General features: G+C 43.9%; 1 protein-coding gene across 1 annotated transcript in view; it reads right to left on the bottom strand.

Moving 5' to 3' along the window:
- Positions 1-755: 755 nt before the first annotated feature.
- The window catches only part of HS3ST2 (heparan sulfate-glucosamine 3-sulfotransferase 2), a 132,248-nt gene continuing 108,298 nt past the window's right edge, over positions 756-24,705 (bottom strand). The window contains exon 2 of the mRNA XM_049903785.1: positions 756-1,374. Within this exon, the coding sequence (XP_049759742.1) occupies positions 756-1,374 (619 nt within the window). The remainder of the gene's footprint in view (positions 1,375-24,705) is intronic.

Here is a 24,705-nt window from a genome sequence, read left to right as displayed (position 1 = left end):
GTGAATGAATGAATATCGCTCCAGGCCTGGCTTACAGAGAAAAGCTCAATGTGAGGGACATGAGAGAGCCATATTTATTTCACACAGACAAGCATGATTCCGTCGCATGCTGAGCATGAAAGCTTGCGTGAGGAAAGTACCCGTAACAGCAGAATATGTGCTTTTGTCCATAGGGAACAGGAGGGTCACAAACTGATTTTCAAAGATAGTGTCCTCCAAGCACAGTTTAGACCAAGGGCTTTAAATTCACTGGTACATTTCATCATCGAGGGGTCTGTCTCCTAGAAGTGGCCATGGTTTATGATCTCCCACCCCACCACCCATGACCACTCATGGAATTTAAGCTCAGAGGGAAGGGACATGCCATGTGGAATTAACATGCCCACTCCAGAGAGGACAGAGACAGGGACAGACTGCTGTGTTCACAGCAACAGAGCTGTCACTACTTAAAGTGTCTATCATCATTGGAAGATCCACTCTCTTAAAGGCAATTTCCCAAGACCTCTCATGGGCTGAAGGAAGAATGATTCTGAAAATGACCCAACATGCCAGAAGCAGATCAACTTTGCCTTGATAGACTGGGGAGAGCTAGTGGCAGAGATACCCCTGTCTCTTGGCCTTAGCTGGGCTTCCTTGTTCCAGGATGATGGGACCCAAGATGGGCAAGGGGGATGGAGCCCAGGATTATAGTGGAAAGAAGACCACAGCTTGAGAGCCAACTTGGTAGAAGAGAAGAACCCTTGTATCTCCTTGGCTTATTCCCACCTGAAGTCCTGTCCAACGGTTTCATAAAATTTAATATTATAAGGTCTATAAAATTCCCGGAGCTGGTCTATGACTTCAGGATCTATCTGTACATGAGTTCTTCCTTTTGATTTGCCCAGGCATCGAGGCAGGAGGCTCGATTCTGGTTTTTTCAAGCAAGGGAAGCCTTTGGTCTTGTTGAAGTAGAAGTGCTTGTCGGTGATGAACCTCTTGATGCCCAAGAAGTCCTGCACCCGCCCCATCTCACCAGCTGGGTCAGTGATGAGCCGCTCACCACTGACGAAGTGGATCTGCGCCAGGGGGAAGTACTGCAGCCAGCTCTCCAGGTGCAGTGCATACATGCCGATGCGGATGGCGTTCCAGGACACGTCCACCAAGCCTAGCGTGCGGTTGCGGAATGAAAGGCCCTCGAAGGTAGGAATGTCGGGCTTCTTGGAGAGCGTCTGGGTATAATCAGAGATGGCCCGGGTCACAGGATTCCGCACAACCACAATCAGCTTGGTGTCTCGAGACATGTTAAAGATCCGTCGGGGGGCCTCTTGAGTGACAAAATAGCTGGGCGTCTTCTCCAGCGTGATCTGACTCTCGAGGGTCCTGGGCATGAGGCTCCTGTGGGACAGAAGGACCACATCATCAGATAGGGTCCCCTGGAGGGCCCAGGTGCAGCGAGATCATCTCCCTACCTCCATATCCCTGTTGGGTCCCCTCCTCTCGTCTGCGCTAACCTGGTGATGACCCCACTTTAACTCTTATGGACGGTTTTTTCTTCAAAAAGTTTGCTTTAAGATTGGAAGTAATATAAATATTCATCAATATGGGTTAAATAAATTATGGAATAGCCAATTAACAGAGTTTAAAAAAAAACCCATTGGTGTCCAGTCGATTCCAACTCATAGTGACACTGTAGGACAGAGTAGAACTGCCCCGTAGGCTTTCCAAGGAGCGGCTGGTAGATTCGAAGCACCCACCTTTTTTTGGTTAGCAGCTGAGCTCTTAACCACTGCGCCGCCAGGGCCCCCCATCAATATGGGTTAAATAAATTATGGAATAGCCAATTAACAGAGTTAGGCAGGTCAGTATGTACTAAAGTGGAATGTTCTCCAAGATATAATGTTAAGTGAAAGAAGGTAAGATCAGAGTGTATATCTCGAGAAGGACACACACACACACACACACACACAACCATAAAAGCAGTTGTTTCTAGGGAGGGGATCTAAGCTAGGAGGTCAGGGGTAAATGAGAATTACTTTTTTCAGTAGAACCTTATACCATTTGAAAATTCTAATACATTTATTATGTATTCAAAGATGTATATTAAAAAATATAGATTGATTGATTTATACAATTAATAAAATAAGCCACTGATTATTGTTTTTACAAAAGATATTTCTCCAGATATTGTAAGAAAAACTTTCTGGGCAAAAGGTTTGTTTTGCAGGAATAGCAACTGTTTTAGAGATGAGTTTTGACATCCTCTCCTGCTGAGAAATGCCTGAAATACAACTTTGTAGAAGCTTGAAGAAGCGCAGAATGCCAGGCCAGTCAGGACATCAGTCCGAGGCCAGGCCAAGCAAGCCGTCTCTCCCTTTTTAATTTCTTGGCTCTGCTTGAGACCTTGAGGGGTGATGGTGGGAGGCTCTCCCAGGTGTGTCTCCTTCAGCTCATGATGGAAGGGAACATACCTGGTCCCCCAATGGCTACTTCTTTCTAAAGGTCATGTTTACTGTTTCTGAATTCTGGCTGGACATAAGAACCACCACATGTGTCTTAAAAATACAGGCGTTTCAGACCCATCTTATACCAACTGGTTCAAAATATTTAGGGGTAGGTATTTTTTTTTAAAACTGCTCAGTGATTCCAATGGAAGGCAGAGTCGAGAACCACCAATAGATGATCCTTCCCTCAACCCTGTCACCAAGCTTTCTTGACCCCGGAGGCATTCATCCCCACATTCCTTTGGAATATAGACTCCTGGTTCCTAGTCTTCTGCTTCCCAGCTCACGTCATCATCTCTGTCCCATAACCTGGCCTCACAGTTCTCTGACCTTTTCACTCCTAGTATCTCCATTACCACTTCTCTTCAGCAACTCTTGTGGCCACTCCTTGGGTCTTTGCATTGGAATTGCCCTAATTCTGAAAGGGTTAACTCTAAAACTCACTCTAGGACTATAACCATATTTCTTTCCACCTTTCCCACAATCCCAATCTCATTATACCTGATCTTCAAAATCAGCGATGGCCTTCTTGATTTCACTGTCTTCCATACCTTCCCTCGGACCCAGCAAACAATCATTTTAATGTCATCACCACCACCACCACCATCATCATCATCAATTTCCCTGTACAGTAAAACCTGCGAAAGTGGGAACCTGTGTAAGGCAGAAACCTGCCAGAGAAGGGAAACTCAAATATTTTCCACTAAATGAGCAATAGAAAAGTGGTAAGGCTGCACCCTGTCAAAGGTGGAAAACTCACGGGACCCAGAAAAACAAGACAGTCCTGTCAAATTCTGGCTCTCACAGGTTTCACTGTGCTATTGTTCTCCCAATTTCTAATAACACATCAGTCCAAACTTTCATCCTTCCTAATTCTGTCACTGAGCAGTCAAACAGCAGTGGAGAAAATTGCATAACTTTGACAACTGGATCCTTTATACATTTATTAATTCTAGCTTTGCCTGAACCCTCAGTACTGTTCAAGAATCTTTTATATTCATTTTTCATCCCCATATCATTCTTCATAGTAGATGTTGCAAACTCTCACCACAAACTCCCAACTCTATTCCTGTCACCCAGCCTCAACACACAACTTGTCTGCGACTACACTAGAAAGGTACAAGCTGTCACACCTCAACTCCTTCAATCTTCTTCCCTTCATCTTAAAACTGACCTTTGCTGTTAGCTGCCATTGAGTATGATCGCAACTCATGGGGACCCCATGCCCAAAGGAATGAAACACTGCCGGGTCTTGCACCATCCCCATGATAGGTTATAGACTGGATTGTTGTGAGCTGTAAGATTTTCATTGGCCGACTTCTGGAAGTAGATCACCAGGCCTTTCTTTCTAGTCTGCCTTAATCTGCAAGCTCTGCTGAAAACTGTTCAGCATCATAGCAACATGCAAGCCTCCACGACAGATGGGTGGTGGCTCTACATGAGGTGCATTGGCCAGGAATTGAACCTGGGGCTCCTGCACCGAACCACCATTTATCTGCCTCCGTTCTGAGCCCTTCCCACTATTCTTAGCGGACAAGGTATGCAGGGAGTCACCTGTCCACCTGCACTCTCAGATCCCTTCCCCTTCTGCCTTCCCTGCAACTGTGTTCTTTATCCCCTTGAACCTTTAAATTCATTATACAACTAGACTGAAGCAACTGAAATGTTGCTTTCAGACCCAAGGTCTACTCAAGATCCTCGTGAGTTTAGATTTTGAATAGTATTGACTGTGATCATTGAGTGGAAGCCTGGTGGCATAGTGGTTAAGAGCTCGGCTGCTAACCAAAAGGTCGGCAGTTCAAATCCACCAGCTGCTCCTTGTAAACCCTGTGGGGCAGTTCTACTCTGTCCTATAGGGTCACTATGAGTTGGAACCGACTCGACGGCGCCTAACAACAACAACACGACCATTAAATAGGCCAATAATCCAAAAAAAAAAAACAAAAAAACAAGGATAGCATTATTAGCGAATGATCACAAATGCACTTGAATAGAATTCTTTCGCCAAATGTTCTTGGAAATCTGGCTATATCATACTATAACCTTGGCACGCATTGTAAATAGGTATTGGCCTTTATGACAAGAGAACAGATGAAATTACATAGATGTGACAGTGCAGCTAAGCTCTGTTTAAGGACTTTCCAAACTAGCTGGGGGTTATTGATAGAAAGGTCTTGCCCAACACAAAGAAGCTGACTTGTCAAACCATTAAACAGTTTTCTCCGTATTATTCTTCATTATGCTAAAGAAGATCCAGGAGAGGGATTGTGGCTGCAGCATTTCCCAAGCTTATTTCCCTGTAGAGCTATGAACTTTTGCCAAGAGCATCAGTTAACATCTCTGTTACCAGTTTGGAAACCCTGGTGGTGTAGTGGTTAAGAGCTACAGCTGCTAACCGAAAAGTCAGCAGTTTGAATCCACCAGGTGCTCCTTGGAAACTATATGGGGCAGTTCTACTCTGTCTTATAGGGCTGCTATGAGTTGGAACCAACTCGATGGCAACGGGTTTGGGTTTTTTTGTATTTTGGTTACGAGTTTGGAAACCTCTGACCAATTCCAGTGATCTCTGGATTTTGCACCAAAACAAAGCTCCACCCTCCTAATTCGTAATTGGCTTATCAGTTGCAAAACCAAATTATACGGCACTAAGGAAGATATAAAAATGTAGCCCCGGTGGCGCAGAGCTATGACTACGAACCAAAAGGTAGAGTGTTTGAATCCACCATCCACTCCTTGGAAACTCTGTGGGGCAGTTCTACTCTGTATTATAGGGCTGCTATGAGTTGGAATCGACTCAAAGGCAATGGGTTTGGGATTAAGGAAGATATAAGGAGTCCCTGAGTGGCACAAATGGTTAAGTGCTCAGCTACTAACCGAAAGGTTGGCAGTTCAAATATACTTGAGGCACGTGGAAGAAAGACCTGGCAATCTACTTCTGAAGGATCACAGCCATTGAAAACTCTATGGAGCACACTTCTACTCTGAAACATAGGGGGTCACTATGAGCTGGAATTGGCCTGACGGCAACTGGTATGGTTTGGTTTTTGGTTTAAAGCAGGCATAAGTACTGTAAACAACACCACATACTTGCCCCACAAATCAAATGCCACAGTACATAGCACTTCAATTTTTTTCTCTTCCACGAAAGAACATCCTTACACATTTATTTCTCCTTAGGTCATTCGAATAGGGTACTGGATGCCTATGTGATGACAATGTAAACCCCAAAATCGAAACCAAATCTATTGCTGTTGAGTCGATTCTCACTCATAGCAACCCTATAGGATGGAGTAGAACTGCCACATAGTGTTTCCAAGAAACACCTGATGAATTTGAACTACCGACCTTTTTGGTTAGCAGCTGTAGCTTTTAACCACTGCACCATCAGGGCTCCATACCAAAAAACAAAAACAAATCTGTTGGCCGTCAAGTTGATTACGACCCATGGTGACCCTATAGGACAGAGTAGAACTGCCCCATAGGGTTTCCAAGGAGTGGCTGGTGGATTTGAATTAACGACCTTTCGGTTAGCAGCCGAACACTTAACCACTGAGCCAGCAGGGCTCCCAGGGCTCCATAGGAGGCTGTATATACATCTCCCTGCTCTGTGCACATTCGATGGGGTGAACATTAGACTTTGCCTTGTGCCCCATCTTTTCTCCTTATGTCACCGTTTAAATTTTGCTTACTTGTTTTCAGCTGCTAACAAACAGCTGAACTTTTCTCGCACCCCATAGCCCTCTTAAGCATCAGCCTCCTATCTTTTCTACGTAGCTCTGCAAAGATTACTGAAAGAATCGTCTGACACTCACTGTTTGAACTTACCTCCCACCTATTGTTTTAATTTGTTCTGCAGCAACTTTCCCTACATCTGGTACTAGCCCCTAGATTTTTCTTTGAGAAACTACCTCTCCTGCTTTGGATGAAACCTGGGTGGGTCAAGAGGTGGGTGCATGCCTGAAGTTAGGCCAACAGTGCTAATTGTCTCATAAAGACTAGAATGTGTCATGACTGAAAATAGAACTCATTCGACCAGACGAGGAGCCCAGAAGAAACTCCCCATCAGTGTCTGCTACAGATCCCCAGAGCTATCTTGGTTCTTGCCTTTCCTGAGACCTGGTTCTTACATTTTCCTCAAGATTCTGTGTGTGATTAGACATCCTCCCAATAAATTATTAATAGATAGGTTAGTCAGAGTTGATTTCTGTTGCTTGCAACCCAAGAACTTGACCTATCTTTTACAACCTGGTTTCCTCACCTTCTTCTCTGTAGAAGCTAAATATACCCACTAGATTATAAACTCCATGAGGGCAGGGCAGGTTGTGTCATATTTGCAGCTATATTTCCAGAGTCTTCTATAGTCCATGGCACAAGATCTTCTCAATCGATGTTTTTTGAGGTGCAAATGAAGTCAACAACCTGTCTAATGCAGTTGTGCCCTTAAGATCTTATCCTCTTTTCAAATTCCCAATTTTTTCCAAGTCATTCTGGAGTTTCCCACTGGTCCTTCTCCCACTTCTCACATTCCACATACTCTTTCTGGATGATCTCATTTCTTGCCCAACCTTTAACCACCACCTGGAGCTGTTGGGAGTTCCTGGGTGGTACAAACAGTTAACACATTTGGCTTCTAACGAGGAGGTTGATGGTTCAAGTCCACCCAGAGGTACCTTGGAACAAAGGCCTGGTGACCTACTTCTGAAAATTCAGGCATCAAAAGCCCTATGGAGCACAGTTCTCCTCTGACACACATGCGGTTACCATGAGTCGGAGTCGACTCGATGGCAGCTGTAGGAGCTGTTGACTCACAAATTTGTAACTGCAGCTACACCTTAAAACTTTCCTATACTCTAACTGGAATATAGGACTAAGGTGTACCTGACCCAAGCCATTGGTGTTTTCAGTCACCTCATATGCATGCAACAGCTGGACAATGGATACGGAAGACTGAAAAAGAGTTCCCTTTGAATTATGGTGTTGGCAAAAAATATTGAATATACCATGGACTGCCAGAAGAATGAACAAACCTGTCTTGGAAGAAGTACAGTCAGACTTTGTCTCACCTACTTGGGACATGTTATCAGGAGGGACCAGTCCCTGGAGAAGGATATCATGCTGGGTAAAGCAGTCAGCAAAAAAGAGAAGATCTTGGCGAGATGGGTTGACACAGTGGCTGCAACAATGGGCTCAAGCATAACAACAGTTGTGAGGATGGCACAGGGCTGGGCAGTGTTTCCTTCTGTTGTACATAGGGTCACTATAAGTCAGAACTGACTCAGCGGCATCTGACAACAAACTGAAATATCCAACTGTCTACAAACTGGATACTTCACCTCAACAGCTGAACTTCCTCTTCGACTTTCTTCTCTCTCTTGCCTGATTTTGCAAACGAGGCCGCCATAAGTTTCACAGGGGGAAACCTCAGAATTATTCTTGACTCTTCCTTAGATCTAATGCCTTCCATTCCTGTAAATAGTGCCCCCCAAATGTCTCAAAACCCAAATAATCTTGAGGGTCAGCTTGGGTCTCTGGAAACTTTGCTTACCCTCATTGGCCATCCCATGAGGCAGAGACTGCTCCATTGGCTCCGGCCGTCCACACAACGAACATTCTGTCTGTGTACCACCATGTGCGGGCCTGTCTGAGCAAGAGGTCACCGGAAACTAAAGAACAGGCACATACCTCTGATTAATACTGACAGGATTCTCCAGATGATTTCATTTTCTGCCGACATTGTACAGTCCGTATATGCTCTGAAAGACCTGGCTGCCTGGGGGACTTTGGTGATTTATTAGCTTCTCAATGGGAAACCAGGTTCCTTGAAAATCATTGCAGTCTCCGGAGGGATAATTAGGAGTAAAAGAGGAGGGAGAGGCTTATTGCAAGAACACTGGTTCTTAAAACTAAACCTGCAAAACCCCTCTGCAGTGAGCTGAGTGGTGGCCCCAGCACCTGTGGCCTCTTATCCTTATCTTGTTTGAACCTAGAATTGTGTCGGCTCTCCCATCATGGGACTACTTCCTTCCAAATCCACACCCCCAAATTCTATACTTATGTGATCCCAGGGCAGACCACTCACTCCCAGCTTAAATTTCACCAATCATTCTTCATTGCTCACAGGATAAAGTCCTTAACAAGATTTATGCAGCTTTTCTTGATCCTACCCATGACTGCCCCTGGCCCTGGCCAGACTGGACTATTCAAAGTTTTCCCCAAAGATTGTATTTTTTTCTTGCCAAGGGATCTTTGCACATGTTGTCCCCTTTTCCTAAAAGCCCTCCTTAGACCGTTAGCCAAAACTTCATCTCTCAGCTCATCACCACCTCCCCCAACATCATTACCCCTTTCTAAGAAGATGAGTCAGAATCGACTCAACGGCACTGGGTTTTACTGGGTAAGAGGAGTTAGGCATTTTTCCCCTTGGGATTCCACGGTACCAAATGTGTACATATCCCATTCTTTACACATCATCTGTATCTATCATCCCACTAGAATATAAGATCCCTGAAGGCAGGGATCATGACTGTCACATCTCTGTAGCGACAATGTCTAGTCCTGGGTCTGGTATGCATACATCTTGTTCACATATTCATCCATCAAACAAGCATTTGTTGAGCACCTACTATATGCCAGGAATACAAAGATAAGCAAGGTGTAGTCTCTGTTCTCAAGGAGTCAACAGCCTTGTGGCCAGCTGGGATGGGGGGGGTCCCTTTTTCCCAGTGGGAGGGTCTGCACTTGCACTCAACTTCCCACAAGGGCTGGTGGCTTCTACCCTCTGGCAGAAGGTGCTATACCTGAACCTAATTTCCTATAGACCTTCAGGTCCCCAGGTGCTGAGCAGCTGGCTTTTCCAGATAACTCCTGTAAACAGCTGGCATCTGAACCCAGCCTGCCTGGTATCCTAGTAGTTTGATTATCTTTGACTGACAAGGGGCTCTCATGCCTGTCCTATAAGAAGGAAAGTCAATGGAGGTGTGGGGGAAGAGTCTTTTCCTGGCAGTGTAAACCCACAGTTCAACCAGAAATTCATCCAGTTCCTGGCCTGCCCTCAGTGTGATGGCAAGAAAATAGGGTACCCCTGATCCTGTCCCTCTATGGTGACCCTTGATTCTAAGTTTCCCCATTAAAGCCTATTCTCTCACCCATACCTTGTACATTGTGGAATTTGTCCTGAGCCCTGCTGTATAACAGGTGGAGACCACAAAAGGAACCTCCTTGCATGATATACCCTACAGAGATGTTCAGAGGACAGTGGCTACTTGGTGGTGTGGTTATGAGTATGGGATTTAGAATCAAAGAGACCTGTGTCTGAGCCTGGTCACTCGCTAACCATAAGACATGGGCATGCAGCATACATTGGCCATACACACGGTCACTGACACTCTGGACACAAACAAGATACCAGTTAATATTCATTGTGCAGTGACAGTGGGCCAGACAGTGTTCTAAGCTGTCTATGAATCAAGTCACTCAGTCTTTTTTTTTTTTAATTATTGTTGAGAATACAGACCATACACTAATTCAACAGTTTCTACATGTATGATTCAGTGACATTAATTACATTCTCCCACTTGTGCAACCATTCTCATCCTCCTTTTCTGAGTTGTTCATCCCCCATTAACATAAACTCACTGCCCCCTAAAGTTCCTATCTAATCTTTAGAGTTGCTGTTGTCAATTTGATCCCATATAGGGAGATCTCAAATGTGCATAATGCTCAAGGCAGACATTCTTTACTAGTTAAGCTAAACTATTGTTTGGTTTCAAGAAGACTTTAGGGGATATTTTTGGTTTAAGGTTCAAAGATTATCTCAGGGGAGTAGTTTCAGGGGTTCATGCAGCCTCCATGGCTCCAGTAAGTCTGGAGTCCATGAAAATTTGAAAGTCTGTTTTGCATTTTCCCCCTTTTGATCATGATTCTGCTATAGAATCTTTGATGGAAATATTCAGTAGTAGTAGGCAGGCACCGCCCAGTTCTTTTGGTCTCATGGCTAACGAGGCAGCTGTTCATCTGACTGAATCTTCACATCAACCTAGGAAGTAGGCAGTCTTAGCATTCCTGTTAGGGCTGAAGAAATTGGGGGACAGAGAGTTAAAGTAAATCACCAAAGCAACACAGTCAGTTGCAGATCCCAGACTCAAGCGTAACTCCAGCACTAGGAGAAAATGTGAGAGTATTAAAAAAATCTTGGCACAAGGCCAGCTTTTCTAAGCATGAGACAAAACTCAAAAATCATGAAGGAAAAAGACTGAAAAGCTAGGCTACATAAAAAATGTAAGTCTCTGGAATGGAAAAATACCATAAATAAAACAAAAGGAATTTACAGTCTGTAACACAGAAAAACAAAGGGATGATTTCATATATATATACATACACATATATATACACACATATATTTTTTTGGAGTTCTTACAAATTAACAAGAAAAACAGAACCAGCCCAATAGAAGAAAGGAACATAGGATATGAGGAGTTAATAGAAAAAGAGCTACAAATGGAAAATAAGCATATGAAAAGATACTCCATCTCTCTCAAATTAAAGAAATGCAAATTAAAACCACAATGAGATAATATTATTCACCTACAAGATTGGAATTTTTTTTTTCTTTCTGGTTGTAATAGTTATTGCTGGCATGAGTGTATATAACCAAGTATTGGCAGGAATGTAAATCGATGCTGTCTTTAGGAAGGCATTTGACATTATCTATCAAAATGTACAATGCACATGCCTTTTAACCCAGCAGTTCCACTAGTGGAAGTTTATTTGCACAAATGCATACAAACCTGTGTATAAGAATGTTCACTGTAGCATTTGTGACAGAAATAGGGAGCTGTCTACCAATGGCTTTGCACTTCCTTCTATCACCACAGAGCTCTGGTGGTGCAGTAGTTAATAGCTTGGCTGCTAACCAAAAGGTCGACAGTTTGAATCCACCAGCCACTCCTCAGAAACCCTATGGGGCAGTTCTACTCTGTCCTATAGGGTTGTTATAGGCAACCTCAACGGCAATCGATGGCAATGCGTTTTTAACGGGTTTTCTATAACCACCAGTTGCCATCAAGTCAACTCAAATCATGGTGACCCCATGTGTGTCAGAGTAGAACTGTGCTCCATAGGGTTTTCAATGGCTGATTTTTTTTTGGAAGTAGATTGCCAGGTCTTTCTTCAGAGGTGCCTCTGGGTGGATTTAAATTACCAACCTTCCAGTTAGCAGCCGAGTGTGTTAACCGCTTGCACCAGCCAGGGGCTCCCACTTCCTTCTACAATATAGTGCTATTTCTAGAGCGTAACTTCCTAGCCAAGTCCCCGTATATCTGTGTGGGGCCATGTAACTGGTTCTAGACATGGAAGGGGAGTGGAAGTGACTTGTTACCTACAGGCCAAGATGGTTACAAAATAGGTGTGTCTTCTTCACTGTCTCTTTTCCCACCAGCCAGGTGAATGCAAAGAACTCTGAGGTCCTAAAAGGAGGTAGGACCAAAAGGTAGGAGAGGCGCCCACGACCACTTAGCAATCAGGAAGGAACCCCTTTAGACTATCGTGAGCAAGGAATAAGCTTTATCATGGGATCTGTTGGTTATAGCAGTTGGCATTAACCTAACTACGGAAACAATGCCTGTAATAGAAAAAACTAGACCCAAAGTACATACCCATTAGCAGGAGACTGGTTAAATAAACAGTAGTAAGGCCTTACAATGGACTACTGTATAGATGTCAAATATGAGTGGGATTTATAAATATTGACACACAAAGGAGCCCAAGATGTATTATTAAGTGAAAAAATTGCAGAATAGCATGTTCAATATGCGCTTATTTACATACAAAATATCCACACACATGCTTATATGTATAGGCATAAACCATTTCTAAAAGGATACACAATAAACCGTAAACAGTTAAAACAAAATCCATTGCCATCAACTCAGTTCTGACTCATGGTGGCCTCTTACGTTACAGAGTAGAATAGCTCCATAGGGTTCTCTTGGCTGTAATCTTTATGGAATCTGATTGCCAGGCCTTTCTTCCGTGGTGCCACTGCGTGCGTTCAAACCGCCAACCTCTAGGCTAGTAGTTGAGTGCAAACCTTTTACGCCACCCAGGGACCTTTAACAGTGATTACCTCTGGGAAATAGTCTTCAGGGATCGGGGATAGATTGTGAACTGGGATGTTACTTTTACTTTTTATCTTTCAGCACTCATTGAATTATTATTATTTTTTCCCCAGGAGCATGTATCCTTTTTGGTTAAGAAAAAAAGTAGCTAATAAAAACCTATTCTCAAAAGTTTCCATTGATATTATTTAGAAAGAAGAGAGCCTTGATAGGGTTAGTTTCATGGCGTGAGGGGGAGGACATGCGTTCGTAGGAGCTGAGTTGTGGGCGGGAAGCAAAGGCATGGGAGGTCAAAGACGTATAGCTCCTCTTTCAAGAAACTTGGCTAGGAAGGAGGAAGAGCTATCGTGGGTGTGGAATCAATGTTTTCCTTGCTACAGGCACACCTCCGATAAGTTTCCAGGCAAAGGGACCTCAATTTCTCAGGCCCCGTCTGTGGCTGGCCTGATCCTGGGGACACTATCAGGGCACCGTCTAGGGGCGACATGCCTTTGTCTTCTTTCTGAGGCAGGGTTTAGTGTCTTCTCCTTACCTTCCCTTTCCTTCGGGAGTGGGTCCCTCAAGGCAATGCTTCTCACGCTTACTGTGCATATGAATCACGTGGGATCTTTCTGCAATGCAGATTCTGATCCAGTAGGTCTTTGGGGGTGGGGTGGGGGTGGGGCTGAGGTTCTGCATTGTTAACAAGCTGGGAGGGGAGGCTTATGCTGCCAGCCCAAGGACCACACTTTGGGTAGCAAGATCTTCAGGATGTCCTGGCGATACTGACCCAAATGAGATACTCAATGAATGTTTTTCACATTCAGTGGTATTGGTTAATTGATGTTGAGTACGGGATCATGGATGATTTGAATTCAGAAAACCCAGATTTGAGTCCCAGCTTTTCCATTCTTGGCTTTGTAACTTCCGTATTAGTTTCCTGATCTGCATCTGAGTTCCCTTCACTTGGCTGTTGTGAGGTCTCAACTGGATAAACACGTGGAAGTCCCATGTAAGCCATAAAACACTACACAAGCGGCCATCCATTGGTGAGTTCCTCTGTTTGATTGATTGTCCCTCTTTAGTTCAAGTTTTTTCATTAAAAGAAAAAAAAAAAAGAGCCAATCATCTCTCTATGCCTTCTCCCTCTCTCCATGCCTTCTCCCTTTCCCTTTACAGTAGTATATATTCCCTTTTCATCACAGCCAAAGCTCTTCAAATAAAGCTCAGTGTCTCCATTTCCTCACCTCGCCTTCCTCCTCAACCTGGTGCATCTGGCTCCTACCCCCATGGCCACTCTGAAGAGACTCTCTCTGACCCACCCCAAATGCAGATTCCACCTTTGACCCTGGCCTGGTTTCATCTTTCTGTGCCATCTGAGGCATTTGCCCACACCCTACTTCTTGAAGGAGCCTTGGTGGCACAGTGGTTAAATGCTCGGCTGCTACCCAAAAGGTCAGCTGTTCAAATCCATCAGCCGCTTCTTGGAAACCCTGTGGGGCAGTTCGACTCTGTCCTATAAGTTCAATACAAGTCAGAATCGACTCAGTGGCAATGGGTTTTGGTTTTACTTCTTGAAACTTGTTTCTTGGCTTCAGGAACACACTCTCTTGGTCTCCTTTTCACCCCTCTTAGCAGTCCTTCTTCATAAAAAAAAACCAGTAACCTGTTGCCGAGGAGTCAGTTCCAACTCATGGCGACCCCACGTGTGTCAGAGTAGAACTGAGCTCTGTAGGCTTTTCAATGGCCGCTCTTTTAGAAGTAGGATTTCAGGCCTTTCTTCCGAGGCATCTCCAAGTGGACATGAACATCTAGTCTTTGAGTTAGCAGTTGAGCACATTCATATACCTTTCAGTTATTCTCTCTCCACTTATTCCTTAAATGTATGGGTTCCCCAGGCTCTGACCTCTGTTCTCTCCTTTCTATTCCTCCCCTCCCCTCCCCTCCCCTCCCCTCCCCTCCCCTCCCCTCCCCTCCCCTCCCCTCCCCTCCCCTCCCCTCCCCGTCATCTCCTCAGTCTACAGCCCTAGCTAGGAGATCTCACCAATGCCCTTTGTTTAAAAATTTAATCTATTTTCTCAGCCCTAACCTCATTCCAAGGAGCCCTAGTGGTACGGTGGTTAAGCACTGGGCTGCTGATTGAAAGATCAGTAGTTCGAACCTACCAGTCGCTCCTTAGAAGAAAGACGTGGCAACCTGCTTCTGAAAAGATTACAGTACAGCCTTGGAAACCCCATGGGGCAGTTCTACTCTGTCCTATAGGGTCGCTATGAGTTGGAATCGACTGGATGGCAATGGGTTAATGGGATAACCTCTCTCCAACTAAAAATGTGATTTTCCACCTATTTAGTGGCCATGTCTACAATAAAATGTCTACAGATGCGTAAAACCCAATGTGTCTAAAAAAAAAAATTTTTTTTTTAAGACTCTACTCATTATCCTCACTTGCCCATCCTACCCTCGTGTTTTATTTCATGTCTCAGTTAATGGCCTCACCATCCACCAGTTGCCCCAATAACACCCATGTCTAATCTGTAACCACATCCTACTGGTATTCTCTTACCCAGTCTCTGTGACATCTGTCCCAGGCAGCCCAAGACCCATGACAGTTCTCCTCACTCCCGGTCAGAGAAGCAGGGAGCTGCTCAGTGTCTTTCTCTAGCTAGGCTCTACTTTCTACCATCCATCCTGAACCGGTTTGCTCTTGTGTGACACTCCCCAGCGACGCCAATGTCCAGGAAGCTAGGTTGTACATAGGGGCAGTGATGGTCCCAAATGGTGGCTTAGAGGATTTTTATCCCCCTTATAATCTCAATTAGTCAACTATGTGAAAACAGCATGTTTGCTACACACAGGCAACTTCACGACAAGTCTCCCTTTGATGCATCTCCACTCCCACTCCTTTCCCCTGTGTAGAAATTTTGGAAGCAGCACTGCCAAGTGGAATGACAGATCATCCATAAGGACCTGCAGGACACCCCTGAAAAGGTCAGAGACCTATAAAGAAGCTTACTGACCAGCACTGGGTGCCGGGAGACCTGACTGCCCTTTCTCTATACCTGCTTGGTTCCACTACACATCCCTGATTGGCAACACAAAGGGCCCTTCAGTGCCCCGCTCCTCTGGCCAACTTGCTCTCCCATTCTGCACAGCTATCAAAAACCTTTCCCATTCTCCCCCAACAATCAAACCCTGCCCTTTCCTGCCACTCTCAGCAGATGAACCTGTCTTGCATCTTCATAGAGATCAGAGAAGCCATTAGACTGGAACACCCTTACTGTCTTGCTAACAAACACACGTTTTCCACACTGACCAGCACCAGGCCATGTGGGAGGACATTCTAGCGGAAGATGCTCTAGGGTGGAGCTGGTCAACCCGGTGGCCTTCTGATGCCTGTGCTCCTGTGCAATCTGTGCACCTCCATCTCTACCTTCCAGTGTTGTCTGCTTTGTCCAGAGACCCCATCCCCCACCACCTGCTGCAGTGATCCACTCTCAGGAGCTGTCAGTCCCCACCAGTTCTGAACACTTTCCAGACATGTGCAAACGCCCCAGCCAATGATTAGGTGAGCCAGGAATTTCTTTCATTTTCTGACACCCCACTGTCCAACCTCACACTCCAGAGTCCCCAGGGGCTACTGACAGCTTTGCAGGGATGAGTGTCACAAACCTACCCCACTTTCTGTAGCATAACAGTGCCCCCTGGTGGTAGGTGGTCTAACTGCAGCTGTTGGAGCGAAAACTTTTCAACCCGTTGCCTTGAGTCCATTCCGACTCATAGCGACCTTATAGGATAGAGTAGAACTGCCCCATAGGGTTTCCAAGAATCGGCTGGTGGATTCGAACTGCCGACTTTCTGGTTAGCAGCCCAGTTCTTAATCACTGTGCCACCAGGGCTCCTCTGCAATTCCCTGTTGCCTCTCTTGGAGAAATTAACCAGCGATAGCAGTGCTCTCCATTTTGTCACCTGCAGAATACATTAAGCTGCATGGTTTCAAAGGGTTATCAGGGGTTTGTTGGCTTTCTGATCATGCAAGGAGCAAGGAGAGAGGTGGGCAATGTTGTGGGGCAATGCACTGGGAAATCTGCTGCTCAAATAACATCTTGGCCTCCAATGTGCCCAAAGCTGCAGGCATGGTTGTAGGATCACCAATACTTCTGCAGGGTCCAAGGTCTGCCTAACTGTAAAGATTTGGATTCATGCCCAGGCTATGGTGTAGAAGAGCCCAGATCAGCTTTTCAGTTCTGGAAGGCATTCGTAACACCCAACTAGATGAACCAGCAGACACTCTTGAATCCCTTAGTTCTACCCTTTCCTGTCTCTAGGTCTTTGCTGTTCTTCCTGCCTGGAGCACTTTCCCCTGGCTCTTCCTATGGCTCAATCCTTCTTACCCTTAGGTCTCAGATCCAATGTCACCACTCTCAAATGTCACTCTCTATACCCCCATGGCTTATTTCCCTTGTAGGTCTAAGCACAACCTGTAATTATCTTGCGTATCTGTTTATCTATTATCCTTTTCCCCAACTAGCTTGTAGGCTCATCGGGAAGAGCAGAGATGACATCTGTCTTACTGACTGTCATATCTTTAGTCCTTGACACTGTGCTATAGCATCATAAACCAGAAAAAAAAAAAAAAAAGCCAAACCCATTGCCATTGAGTTGATTCCAACTCATAGCAGTCCTATAGGACAGAGCAGAACTGTCCCATAGGGTTTCTAAGGAGCGGCTGTTGGATTCGAACTGCCGACCTTTTGGTTATCAGCCCTATCTCTTAACCACTGTACCACCAGGACTCCCATCCCATCATAAACCCATTGCTGTTAAGTCAATCCTTACTCAACAATTAATAGGCAATAAATAGGTGTAGTAATTGGCAGAGTAGAACTGCCCCATAGGGTTTCCAAGGAGAGGCTGGTGGATTTGAACTGCCGACACTTTAACCATTGCCCCACCAGGACTCCTCATCCCATCATTAAAAAACAAACAAACCCATTGCCTTCAAGTCAATCTGACTCATAGGGACCCTACAGGACACAGTAGAACTGCCCCATAGGGTTTCCAAGGAGTGCCTGGTGGATTTGAACTGCTGACCCTTTGGTTAGCAGCTGTAGCTCTTAACCACTACACCACCAGGGTTTCCCATCCCATCACAGGCAGGCAAAAAAGAAGGAACCATGCTCACCAAAGACTTTGCTTGTCGATTGCATAAGATGGTAATGAATCCAAGCCTACGTCAATAAGACATGGGCTCCTGGAGGAAATGTGGCAGCCTGAGCTCTTTAGAAAGGATTTCCCCAAATGCAGTGGCTTTTCATTTGTAGGAAACCCTGGTGGCGTAGTGGTTAAGAGCTACAGCTGCTAACCAAAAGATCAGCAGTTTGAATCCACCAGGCGCTCCTTAGAAACTCTATGGGGCAGTTCTAGTCTGTCCTACAGGATCGCTATGAGTTGGAATCGACTCGAAGGCAGTGAGTTTTTGGTTTTTGGTAATCATTTGTAATGCACAAATGGTTCACGCATGAAATTTACATTGTTTACAGTTGTGTGTTTATTTTCATATATTTTAGAAAATCGGAACTAGGACATCACATTTATTTAACAGATTTTATTGATTAGGATGAGGCTTAAATAGGCAGTGAATTGATCTAAAGACAAATATTAAGTAAATAGTGGTAAAAATGACATGCGGATATGGCAAAAAGGGGCTTCTTCAATGACTAAGTTCCCAAGGTGGTGCTAACGATTTGAACTTGACTACTAACCTAAAGGTTGGTTGTTTGAATCCACCTGGCAGCACCACATTTTTTTTTGTTTGGTTTTCAGTGACAAAAGTTTGGGAACTCCTGGCTCTAAACAATATTGGTATGGCCAAAGGGAATCCAAATCAGAGTAATGTGGCCATATACTCATTCAACAAGTATTTATTAAATACCTACTGTTTTCCACACATAGTGCTAGGTACTGAGGTCATGGCTATAAATAAAATAGGTGTAGTAATTGCCCTCATGGAGCCCCTGGTCTAGTGGGGGAGATGACAGGTGAATAAATAAATATATAGTTGGCACTTGTGGTGAAGAAAAATAAGAAAAGAAGCATAATGAAGGGATCTACTTTAGATGGAGTAGTCACAGAAACCCTGGAGGACACGTTTGAGCAGAAGGTCAAGAGGTGAGTGTAGGCTGAGATAAAAGACAACAGGATGACATGAAAATACAACAGGGTGAGAAAAAAATGGGGTGAGGATGAGGTAAGATGGTACTGCAGAGAACCTAAACACATGTCTTAGTCATCTAGTGCTGCTATAACAGAAATACCACAAGTGGATGGCTTTAACAAAGAGAAATTTATTTCTTCACAGTAAAGTAGGCTAAAATTCCAAATTCAGGGTGTCAGCTCCAGGGGGAGGCTTTCTCTCTCTGTTGGCCTTCTCATCAGACTTCCCCCAGACTAGGAGCTTCTCTGCGCAGGGACCTGGCTCTAAAGGATACATTGTGCGCCTGGCACTGTTCTCTTAGTGGTATGAGGTCCCCCCTTCTCTCTGCTTGCTTCTCTCTTTTATATCTCAAGAGATTGCCTCAAAACACAGTCCAGTCCTGTAGATTGAGTCCTGCCTCACTAACACAACTGCTGCCCACCCTCCCTCATTAACAACATAGAGGCAGGATTTACAACATATAGGAAAATCACACAATACCAAGAATCATGGTGCAGCCAAACTGATTCACACATTTTTTGGGGGACATAATTCAATCCATGACAACTTGCATTAGCAAATTTATATCCATACTGGCAGCAGCAAAGAGTAGAATTAAACCAGGTGCTGTCTAGTCAATTCCGATTCATGGTGACCCCATGTGTGTCAGAGTAGAACTGTGCACCATAGGGTTTTCAATGGCTGAGTTTTTAGAAGTTGACTGCCAGGACTTTCTTTGCTTTTATATTTTGCAGAGGCATAGCCGAGTGCCTTAAACGCACACACTACCCAGGGACTCCAAAGTAGATTTGTGACATAGAAAGGAAAAATCAGAGCAAACAGATCTGAAGTGAGAGAGAAGGGGACATGGAAGACAGAGTATTAAGAGGCAACATGTAGTCTGATGATGTTATTGAAGAGGAAACCTGAAACAAATTGGACAGAACCTATAGGCAAAGATTTCACAAAAGAGACATTTCTAGAGCTATAAAATCACTATATGAGCAGATTGAAAAGACTAGCTTAGTCCTAACAAAATAAATCCCACATTCATGTATCTATCTATGTATCTATCCATGCATCCATCCATGTACCCATGCATCCATGCACCCATCCACCCACCCATCCACCCATCCACCCATCCACCCACCCACCCATCCATCCATCATCTACCTATACATATATGCATCAGGGCAAACATTTTAAATTACGGGTAAAACACCAAAGTTCTGTAAACATTGTAAGTACACAGGACTGATAAAGCAAACAAACCAAATATTTTTCTATAAAAGCAGGCCAGACAAGGACTTTCCAGCAACATTAAATGCAAGAGAAACACAAATTATCATCTACAGAGTTTTGGAGAATAAAAATTGTGACTCCCAGTATTTAATATTTAGCCAATCTGCTTGTGAAGGCAAAAGAAGAGCCCTATAAGACATGTGACACCACGGAAAACATTCCAGTTTGCTCTCCAGAAAGTGCCTGGAAAAGAAAAGCAACTGCCTGAGCAGTGGTGTGAAGGAACTCGAGAATGGGGAAGACTTGTGTGGAAGGACAGTGACTAGGATTAAACAAAAAGCTGAGTCCAACTATTAGCTTCTAATATCAAGAATTATTCTTTAAAAGGGGGGTATAATAATTAGTAGGAGCCCTCATAGTGCAATAGTTAAAGCACTCAGCTGCTAATTGAATGGTTGGTGATTCGAACCCATTAGTGGCTCCAGGCCTGGTAATCTGCTCCTGTAAAGATTATAGCCTAGGAAAGCCCATAGGGCAGTTCTGCTCTGTCACATGGGCTAGCTATGAGTCAGAATAGACTTGACAGCACACAACAGCATAATAATAAATAATTTGATAAATTAAACCCAAAATCTCAGATTAAATGAACAAAAACTAGTAAGCTAGCAGTAGAGGAAGAAGGAAGAGACGGGCAGAGTAAAGCACACAAGTTTTTTTTTTTTTTTAGCTTCTATTTTATTTTTTTAATTGTACTTTAGATAAATGTTTACAGAACAAACTAGTTTCTCATTAAACAATTAGTACACATACTGTTTTATGACACTGGTTAACAACCCCACGACATGTCAACGCTCCCCCCTTCTCGACCTTGGGTTCTCCATTACCAGCTTTCCTGTCCCTCCTGCCCTCTAGTCCTTGCCCCTGAGCTGGTGTGCCCCTTTAGTCCCATTTTGTTTTATGGGCCTGTCTAATCTTTGGCTGAAAGGTGAACCTCAGGAGTGACTTCATTACTGAGCTAAAAGCATATCCAGGGGCCATACCCTTGGGGTTTCTCCAGTTTCCTTCAGACCAGTACGTCTGGCCTTGTGTGTGTTAGAATTTTGTTCTACATTTTTCTCCAGCTCTGCCTGGGACCCTCTATCATGATCCCTGTCAGAGCAGTCAGTGGTGGTAGCTGGGCACCATCTACCTGTACTGGGCTCAGTCTGGTGGAGGCTGTGGTAGATGTGGTCCATTAGTCCTTTGGACTAATCTTTCCCTTGTATCTTCAGTTTTCTTCGTTCTCCCTTGCTCCCAAAGGGGTGAGACCAGTGGAGTATCTTAGATGGCTGCTCATAGACTTTTAAGACCTACTCACCAAAGTAGAATGTAAAACATTTTCTTTATAAACTATGCTATGCCAATTGAGCTAGATGTTCCCTGAGACCACGGTCCCCACAGCCCTCAGCCTAGCAATTCGGTCCCTCAGGGAGTTTGGATGTGGCTATAGAGCTTCCATGACCTTGCCTTGTACAGGTTGTGCTGGCTCCCCAGTATTATGTACTGTTTTACTCTTCACCACAGTAACCACTTATCTATCATGTTTTTCCATCCCCACTCCTCCCCTCCCTTGTAACCATCAAAGATTATTTTTGTGTAAACCTTTTCATGAGTTTTTACAGTAGTGGTCTCATACAATATTTCTTCTTTTGTGATTGACTTATTTCACTCAGCATAATGCCCTCCAGATTCATCCATGTTATGAGATGCTTGGCAGATTTATCATTGTTATTTATCATTGCATAATACTCCACTGTGTATATGTACCATAGTTTGTTTATCCATTAATCTGTTGATGTGCATCTTGGTTGTTTCCATTTTTTGCTATTGCAAACAATGCTGCGGTGAACATGGCTGCGGGTATGTCTATTTCTGTGGCAACTCTTATTTCTCTAGGATATATTTCTAGGAGTGAGATTGCTGGATCATATGGTATTTCTATTTCTAGCTTTCTAAGGAAGCACCATATCATTTTCCAAAATGGTTGTATCATTTTGCATTCCCACCAGCAGTGCCTAAGACTTCCAATCTCCCTACAGCCTCTCCAACATTTGTTTTTTCCTGTTTTTTTTATTTGTGCCAGTAATGCCAGGCGTGAGATGGTATCTCATTGTGGTTTTGATTTGCATTTCTCTAATGCCTAGTGATCGCAAGCATTTCCTTATGTGTCTATTGGCTGCTTGAATGTCTTCTTTGGTGAAGTGTCTGTTCATTTTCTTTGCCCATTTTTTAATTGGGTTATTTGTCTTTTTGTTGTAGAGTACACAAGATTTTTTACCAAAAGATACTGTCTACTGATTTACTCTATTAGAGAAATTAATAGAGAATTAATTATAGAAATACAAATTGAAGAAGTCAAAGCAAGGCATATATCTTCCAAAATGCTGGAAAATATAAAACGCAGCTCATATAACAGAAAAAGAATGCAAGAAAAATCCAAAAATTATAGAGCAAGATGACAGAAGTGGGACTCATTTTATTAATATTAAAAATTATTAGAAATAGGCAAAGCAGCATGAATTTTTAAATGACAGCAATAGAGATTTTGCATTCTGAAATAAACCCCAACCATATCTGTGATCACAAGACCTCCACAAAACAAAATACAGAGCATTTTTTCTGAAAATGGAGACGTTAAGATACATCAGTAAAATGCCAGTGTAAAGAAAGCTAGAGTCCTGACATTAATACCAGATAAAGTAGAATCCAAGGCAAAAGACATTAAATGAGACAAAGGGAATAATTTCATATTGTTAAAGGGCCCAATTCACAATACAGACAGGCTAGTCAAAAGTACTGTATAACGTGGTGGATGAAACTCACTGCTCATCTCCACTCCCTCCTAGGTCACCGCTAAGTTGACACTATAGGGAATAAGCTTCACAGATCAAAATCGAAGAGCAAAGAGATGTTGGCAGATAATAAATGTAGGCATATTTCTGGAAGAAGGGAGGCTGACTTATGAGGGGTAATGGACTTAAAAGAATGGAGAAAGCTGACATTGAAGTGGCTAGGAGTAGGGGCAGAATGCCAGCCAGGAGAAAGTGGACTCTTGCCACAGAATCTCCCCAGAGTTCAGGAATTTAAGGCACCAAGGACTCTGGTGGGGATGAGAGGTGCAGGCAAAAGCAGAGTTAATGTCAGAGGCCTCTAGAAGAAGCAGGGAGATTTTCTGCCTCTCCCCAACCCTACAGCCTGGCCTCCGTCCTGCTTCCTTGCTCCTACTGGGGCAGAACAGAGGAGTTTATCCTTTGGAGATATTGAACCAGGGAGCCCCCAGGCTCAGTCTAGGCACAGCAAAGAGTGGGGTTAAACACCATTCCAGAACTCTGGCAGGTAGGCTTATCTAGCCTAGGCAGACAATGAGAGGATCCCTCTCAAGAGAAATAGACCAGTCAAGATTGTGAGTAGTATCTACCAAGGTGGCGTTGGTTGCCATCAAGTTGGCTGTGACTCTTGGCAACCCCATGCACAATGGAACAAAACACTGCCCTGTCCTCTCCCATCCCCATGATCAGTTGCGGATTGAACTGTTGTGATCCACAGGGTTTTCACTGGCTGATTTTTGGAGGTAGATCGCCAGGCTTTTCTTCCCAGTCCGTCTTAATCTGGAAGCTCTGCTGAAACCTGTTCAGCATCTAACAACACGCAAGCTTTCACTGACAGACAGGTGGTGGCTGTGCTTGAGGTGCGTTGGCCAGGAATTGAACCCTGGTCTCCTGCACGGAAGACGAGAATTCTACCACTGGACCACCAATACCTCATTCTACCAAGGCACAATTTATTAAAGGAAAAGCTGCCAAGTTCCACTGAGATCAATATCATTGTATCTAATAATTACATCTAATAATTCAGCACAGAAATAGGTCAAAAGAAAAAATTATCATTTCAATAGATTCTAAAAAGGCATTTAGCAAGTTGAACATCCATTATTAATTAAAAGAAGAAGAAAGAAAAAAAAAAAAAGCTTTAGGAAACCAGGAAGGTTGCATCCTTGGCATAAAAAAGAATTTCTCAAACACACCAAATCAAAAAAAAAAAAAGAAAGGAAAACCAAACCAGTTGCTGACAAGTTGATTCGACTTTCTGACTCATGGCAACTGCATATGTTGCAGAGTAGAACTGAGCTCCACAGGGTTTTCATAGCTGTGGCCTTTTGGAAACAGATGGCCAGGACTTCCTTCCCAGGTATCTCTGAATGGGCTTCAACCACCAACCTTTCAGTTAGTGGTTAAGCACTTAACCATTTTGTACCGTCCAGGGAATCCTTTCAAACTCACAGGTACTACCATACTGAGGGATGAGATAATACCAATAGTTAACATTTACTGAAAAGCAGGTGGTAGGCAAGACTCTAAGTGTCTTCGTGTGTATTATGTTATGTAGGTATGACTATTAACCTTATTATTCACATAAGGAGATTAGGCACAGAGGAATAAAATGCCCAAGGACCCACAGGTACTGAGTGGTGAAGCCAAGATATAAATTCAAGTGTTTTTTTGTTTTGTTTTTCATAATATTTTATTGTGTTTTTGGTGAAAGTTTATGCAGCAGTTTAGGTTCCCATTCAACAGCTCTACACAAGTTGTTCAGTGACATTGGTTACGTCCTTCATGATGCGTGAACATTCTGGTTATTTCAGGTTCTGGTTCTTCCG

Source organism: Elephas maximus, chromosome 12 (assembly GCF_024166365.1).
Source record: "Elephas maximus indicus isolate mEleMax1 chromosome 12, mEleMax1 primary haplotype, whole genome shotgun sequence".
Taxonomy (NCBI): domain Eukaryota; kingdom Metazoa; phylum Chordata; class Mammalia; order Proboscidea; family Elephantidae; genus Elephas; species Elephas maximus.
Note: the sequence above shows the minus strand (reverse complement) of the source record. Positions and strands in the feature narration are given on the sequence as shown.